This window comes from Podarcis raffonei, chromosome 1 (assembly GCF_027172205.1).
Source record: "Podarcis raffonei isolate rPodRaf1 chromosome 1, rPodRaf1.pri, whole genome shotgun sequence".
Classification (NCBI taxonomy): Eukaryota; Metazoa; Chordata; class Lepidosauria; order Squamata; family Lacertidae; genus Podarcis; species Podarcis raffonei.
Genome location: NC_070602.1, coordinates 43,258,484 through 43,265,595, shown reverse-complemented (window position 1 = coordinate 43,265,595; position 7,112 = coordinate 43,258,484). Strand labels below are relative to the sequence as shown.

The following is a 7,112-nucleotide window of genomic DNA, read 5'->3' as shown; positions in this document are numbered from 1 at the left end:
GGCCAGAGCGCCGCCCCTCCTCTTATCGCTGCCGCCCGCTCCTCCCCCGTCCCGCCCCCGGCAGTTCGAGGGGGACCACGTAGCCCCGCCTACCGCGCGTTACGCCTGCGCAGAGCGACCTTCCAACCTTTCGGTTGCCCTGATCGGGCTGATTCTGACGTCACCGTGGACGGTTTCTAATCGTTCTCTGGGGAAAAAATACCAACTCCAGTCCACAACGGCGGTTATTTCTACCTTGTATTTAATGAACTTGGCATAGGCATTTAAAAAATATTACACCATTCTATGCTGGTTAGCCTCGAAAGTGTTGAAAGGTAGCGGGTTCCCCCCCCCCACAATTATTGTTTACTTTCCAGTCTGGCGAGGCGCAAAGGGCTGTGGGAATTGTAGTCTGGCGCTTACGCCCTCCTAGTGGTTGCGCAGGCTTCCCGGTCTTTAAGCTAGTCATGCATTCATTCCTATGTGAAGTCCAGGAAGTCCTCGTGAGTGGAGGAGCTGTGAAATAATTTTACGTTGCTGGTTTTCAAAATGGCCTCAGCTTTCCTAGGCGAGAGGAAACTGCCCCTTAGCTGTAGTGTATATTTTTATTTTTATTTTATTTTATTATTCATTACATTTGTATACCGCCCTATACCCCATAGATCTCAGGGCGGTTCCCAACAATATGTAACTTAAGCTCTTAACTTTTTCCTCTGCTGACAGTGTTTTATTTCAGGAAAATGCACAAGAGTTCTCAGACAAAACGTAATAAATAGTGGCTATTCTAATCTTGGTGTTGATAGGCAACAATGCACATTGCCAAAATTGTTAAATCTCCTGACTGAAGCGGCAATCCTTTCACATCAGTTTCTTTATGAGGTGCAGCTACTTTTAATAAGATCAAAGGCAGAGGAAGCAACCTGTTATACCATCATGGCTCACTTCTAAGGCACCTTTTTTGTAAATTAAGACCACAAAAAGGTCCTCGGCTTCAAGAGTATTTAAAAGCTTGCTGGAAGCCTGCAGAGGGGAAAAGGGAGAATTCTGGTTATCTTTCAAACAGTCTGCTATATTTGTGTGGTGAATGTGGAGAAACGGGTTCCTATAATCTTGCAGTTTTCTTGGTTTCTATGTTGGGTGTGGTGTGACAGAGCGTTTAATGGTTTCTCTGCTGGCCTGATCACTTGCATTTGGCTACCAAGGCTGTGGTCCTATCCCCACTCGTTTGGGAGTAAGTTCCTATTTAACTCTATATGGTTTACTTTTGAATAGACGTATAAGATTGCTATCTTATCAATATGTAGAAAGCAATTCTTATTGAACTTAATAGGCCTCATTTTTGAGTAAATCTGTTTGGGATTGTTCTGAAGTTGTGCTGAATACAGCCAAGAATCTCACATACATCTTAATGCCTTGGTATTTATTATTGGATTATTTTATTTTTCATTCTGTTTTATTGTAGCTTGCCCTGGAAGAGTGGGCTAAAAGCACATTTTAGTAAACATCTTTACAGACTTGAATTTGTCAGGAAAACCTAGATCTGTATGGCACACTCTTCCACTAATTTCTTTAAACCTGCAGTTTTCTAGATTTTGGACAAGCTAATGTGTCTTCCTCCCACTTCCTTTTCATACCTTATTAGATTATTCTTCCTCAGAGATTTGCCAGACCCCAAAATGGAAAAGAGTGTCTCTGTATTCTGAAAAAGGGTGTGTCATTACTTACAAAACAGGTTTTAATGGAATAACAAACTTTTCAAATGCATTCTTCAAAGTCACAAATTCCTTGCAGGCCTACCTGGGGGCTCGAGTGACTGATAATGCTGCTCTTTGTTTTTGCCTTAGACTGCAAAAAGTAAGCAAAACTTTAATTACATATGCACAAAACTGCAGTGATAGTGGTGGGAATTGATCTCAGGATAATGAAAAGTGATGTGATAAGCATTTGATTCTTTTAAATGGGCAGACTTGCTAGTTCCCACACATTAAAATGTTGCAGCTGTGCATAAATACCTCTTTCCATTTTAAAAATAGGCTGTAGTTTTGTTTGGCAAAAGCAGGGGTCGGCAAGGTTTGCCTCACCTGGGCCGGTTCACTCCAGCAGAGATCCCTCTGTGAGCCAGATCGCGCATGCCCGCGATTTCCGGCATCTGGGTCTGTGCAGACACGATTCTGGCATCTGTGCAGACGTGATTTCTGGCGCCACGGAAGCCAGTGGCTGTGCCGGTTTAGTGCAGCGTGTGGGGACTTGCCAAGCGGGTAGCTCAGTTCGGGGGTGGCTCGCAGGCCGGTTAAATGACCCCCATGGGCCGCTTGTGGCCCATGGGCCTTAGGGTGCTGACCCCTGGGCAAAAGGTTTCAAATAGTTTCTCCCTTTAAAATTATATTTAGTGGTGGCTTCAAGCTGTATGGAGGATAAATCTTATCATATTTTACTCTCCAGTATCAAGGGATAACACATAGGGTTGGCTAGTGCCAAGATGAAGTGTATTAAATAACAGCATTTACATGAAATCACCTTAATCCACCTTTAGAGCAGGTGAAGATACAAATTTGCTCAATTTTAGTTTGCTCAAATTGTTTCCATAGCCCACTAAAGGTGCTAGCTGATTGCAGTTTCCAGTATGTAGAATTGCATGCTGAACTGTTATTACTACAAATTGCAAATATCCAAAACAGCTGGATTTTATGACTAACAGAACTAACCATGTCTACTTTTAAGTAGGTCCTATTAACGTCAGTGGGGGTTACTTCCAGGTAAGTGGGTTTAGGATTGCAGCCTTAATGTTTTCTTTCTGATCACACTGGAGTAGTCTTGATTGTTTGACTTTTCCTGCAACATTAGCCACTTGTTTGATAAGCCTTTTTACATTTAATTTTTTACTGTGCAATCTGTGCTCTGCAATGTCACTTTGTAGGAAATTTCTCGGCCTGGATTTTTATGATACCCTATTCCGTGGGAAGCCTATTACCATATTTTTCTGTGTATAATACGCGCCCTGTTTTTGGGGACTCAAAATTAAGAGAATGGGGGGAGATTGCCCCCGTGTGTAAGACTACTCACCCTTTTTAACATTATTTTTAGTAAAAAAAACCTAGTTTTATACACGGAAAAGTACAGTAATTGAAATATTTTTCTTGCTGCAGTTCTTGTTTACCTTACGTAGCTTATCTTTAGTGTCCCTGTTAACTGTAGAATAATTTTTATAATAGTACTAATGATAACAGGAAGCTTTTCTGTTTAGTTTCTTATTTAGACTGAGCACCAGATTCCTTGAAGGATAAAAAACATAATGGATCCTAGCAGCAATTACCACTTCCTTCATGACATCCTGAGGAAAACTGTGAAAATCACACTGAAATGTGGCACATTCCAAGGGGTGCTGCAACATGTGGATTCCAGCCGAAGCATCTTTCTGAACAGAGGTTCTACATTTGTTTTGAACTAAATAATTTCTATTGGAAACTGTTTTTTCAACTATTATTAGGGGAGATCCTTGAATTTTCTAGAAGCAATGGTCTATGGATTAGAAGTGTATGTTGGTCTCTCTAATGGTTTTCAAATAATTCATTATAAAGCCTCTGAATAGCTGTCACACAATGAGTTATTATACTCAAAATTTACAAAAATCTTTAGCATCGGTCAGACTATGGCATCTCTCCACTCTTCACCCCAACGTTTTTCAAATTTTAGATCTGGCCCGCAGGCCACCAGTTGGTCATCGCTTTTCAATACAGCCATCTGTTGATGTTAGTATTTGGGTGTAATAGTCAAAATAAATTTCTGCATTGAATATCCTTGGAATGCTTACCTACACAATTTGAAATGTTAAAAGCAAAAGGGTTACAAGGGGTGCTAAATAGAATTGCTCCTGTGTTCCAGGACTGCATGAAATACTAGGCCATACAGCTCTTGCTGTTCTTCCTTAGGTTATCTAGGTGATGGTTATTTAAGGTATGTGGATGTTTGATGTTATATGCATATGGAAAAATCCAAATAAAAGAACAAGTATATTGGTAGTATTTCACTGATAGTAGTTCCCTATAAAAAGGTAAAAGACCCTGGACTGTTAAGTCAAGTCAAAGGCGACTATGGGATTGCGGCGCTCATCTCGCTTCAGGCTGGGGGAGCCCGCATTTGTCCACAGTCAGCTTTCCGGGTCATGTGGCCAGCAAGACTAAATCGCTTCTGGCACAATGGAACACTGATGAGTGCCAGATGTGCTTTCAAACTGCTAGGTTGGCAGAAGCTGGGACATGAGCAGATTCAAACCTCCAACCTTCCAATTGGCAAGCCCAAGATGCTCAGTGGTTTAGATCACAGCTCCACCCACGTCCCACAGTTAGCCTATATGAGCATGTAAAATGCAGCATAATCCTTTTAAAATTTACTCAAAGGTAAGCCCCACTGAGGTAATTTGACATATGGCCAAATAAGGGTGCATGGGATCACTGCCTAATTTCATAAATAGCCCAAATTCCAAGAATCTCTAGAACCAGGGAAGGTATTGGATTACTCAGTGCTTGAGGTGTATTCCTGGCAGATGGAGTAGCAGAACAGCATTCCTCTCTTCTGCCTTCAGTGGTATTTGCTGTCATTTGCTATTACTGCAAATATTTGATCCTGGATGAGCAGGAGGTAGGTTGTATTCTTAGTTGCTGGTACCCAAGCACCATGGTTTAGGGGATTTAGCTTCCTAAATCAACACCCATCTGGAAATGGTCAGATACAAAGCTGTGTTGTTTTTCCGCAACAGGCTAACACAGAGATCAGTTATAGAAGACATTGGAAACTTCTCAGTCAAAAGCATTCCTGACTTTACAACCTGAGTATAATCATAGTGCCTTTCTAGTACTCTAGTTGCACCAATCAGCAAAAAATATTTTTAGCAGGAGATTAATAATAATAATAATAATAATAATTTTTTATTTATACCCCGCCCTCCCCAGCCAGAGCCGGGCTCAGGGCAGCTAACACCAATAAAATTACAATAAAACATAATGGGGGGAGGCAAAAAACAAAACAAACAAAAACCAGTTTATTAAAATACGGGTGAAAATACAATTTAAAATGCAGCCTCATTTTAATAGTAGCCCATAAATCAAAACCATAAGGGGAGGGAAACATAAGGGTCAGACTGAGTCCAAACCAAAGGCCAGGCGGAACAGCTGTGTCTTGCAGGCCCTGCGGAAAGATGTCAAATCCCGCAGGGCCCTAGTCTCTTATGACAGAGCGTTCCACCAAGTCAGGGCCAGTACTAAAAAGGCCCTGGCCCTAGTTGAGACAAATCTAACCACCTTGCGGCTTGGGACCTCCAAAGTGTTGTTAAATGTGGACATTAAGGTCCTCCGCAGGGCATACCAGGAGAGGCGGTCCCGTAGGTACATGGGTCCTAGGCTGCATAGGGCTTTAAAGGTCAAAACCAGCACCTTAAACTTGACCCTGTACTCCACCGGGAGCCAGTGCAGCTGGTAAAGCACTGGATGAATGTGATCTGACGGCAAGGACCCCGTAAGGAGCCTCGCCACGGCATTCTGCACCCGCTGGAGTTTCTGGATCAGCTTCAAGGGCAGCCCCGCGTAGAGCGAGTTACAATAATCAAGCCTGGAGGTGGCCGTTGCATGGATCACTGTGGCCAGATCAGGGCGAGAAAGGTAAGGGACCAACTGCTTGATATGGCGGAGATGGAAAAATGCCACCTTTTCTGTGGCTGCAACCTGCGCCTCCATGGAAAGGGAGGCATCGAAGGTTACACCCAAGCTCTTGACAGAAGGCGCTGGCACTAATTGAGCCCCCACAAGAGATGGGAGTTGGCCCCCCAACCCATGTCGTCCTGACCCAGCCAGAGGACCTCTGTCTTCGAAGGATTTAACTTCACCCAGCTCCCAGCCACAGCTTCCAAGCATCTGGTCAGTGTGTCTGAGGCCAAGTCAGAGCAGCCATTCATCAACAGATAAAGCTGGGTGTCATCAGCATATTGATGACAACCCAGCCAAAAACTCCAGACAATCTGGGCAAGGGGCTGCATAAAGATATTAGCAACATTCCATAACCGCAAATAATTCCATTGTCTTCCCTGGATGCGGGTGGCGCTGTGGTCTAAACCACTGAGCTTCTTGGGCTTGCCGATCAGAAGGTTGGTGGTTCGAATCCCTGTGATGGGGTGAGTTCCTGTTGCTCTGTCCCAGCTCCTGCCAACCTAGCAGTTTGAAAGCACACCAGTGCAAATAGATAAATAGGTACCGCTGCAGTGGGAAGGTAAATGGTGTTTCCATGTGCTCTGGTTTCCGTCACGGTGTTCCATTGCACTAGAAGCGGTTTAGTCATGCTGGCCACATGACCTGGAAGCTGTCTGTGGACAAAGGCCGGCTCCCTCGGCCTGAAAGTGAGATGAGCGCTGCACTCCATAGTCGCCTTTGACTGGACTTAACTGTCCAGGGATCCTTTACCTATACCTATTATCACTGAAATGCTTTTGGCAGTAGCTACCCACTTTTCTCAAAATCTGCTTATAGCACAGCACATGTATCTATTATATGGCATCTCAAGGATATTGATTAGATTTCCAGAGTTGTTTACTTAATGCTAAATATACAATATAATAACAAGATTTCATTTACTGTACTGAAAATTCCTTAGCAGCTGTCTGCAAGTTAAGCTTTTTAAAGTTGCCCTACTAAATTCATTGGAAGAACACTGGAATGCAAATGCTTTTAAGATTTATTTACTTGGATGAAATGCAGGTGTTTGTTCAACTTTTATCACATGCAAGAGAATTTCAACAGTGTTGGCATATAAGGCATTAAATATATCCATATTTTATACAGTCAAAAAGGCTAATCTCAGCTGTGCTGTATAAATTTCTCAATAGTTGGCATCCTTTGATGAATTCCAAAGTAATACCTTAAGCAACTGATAGGGTAGAATCATCTCTCACAGTTACATGTGCAGACATCTGCTGCATTTTCTGTACCAGTTACAGCAGAACATTACGTTTTTTGGCATGAATTTATTCATTTGTTTGTTTAACAAAATCTATATACAGTACCACCTGATTGTAAGAAAACCCAGGTGGTTTCTAGCATTTTATTATGCTAAAAAGGATAAATATTCTAAGAATTTGATTCTTCACA

General features: G+C 42.6%; 1 protein-coding gene across 8 annotated transcripts in view; it reads left to right on the top strand.

The window, feature by feature from the left end:
* EXD1 (exonuclease 3'-5' domain containing 1) overlaps positions 1–7,112 on the top strand; it is a 36,929-nt gene that overhangs the window by 13,933 nt on the left and 15,884 nt on the right. For 3 of the 8 annotated variants that reach the window (XM_053382996.1, XM_053383013.1, XM_053382978.1), the window contains exon 2: positions 3,224–3,404. In XM_053382996.1, the coding sequence (XP_053238971.1) occupies positions 3,272–3,404 (133 nt within the window). In that variant the 5' untranslated portion in view covers positions 3,224–3,271. The other 5 variants (XM_053382961.1, XM_053382986.1, XM_053382953.1 and 2 more) reach the window with 5 other exon arrangements.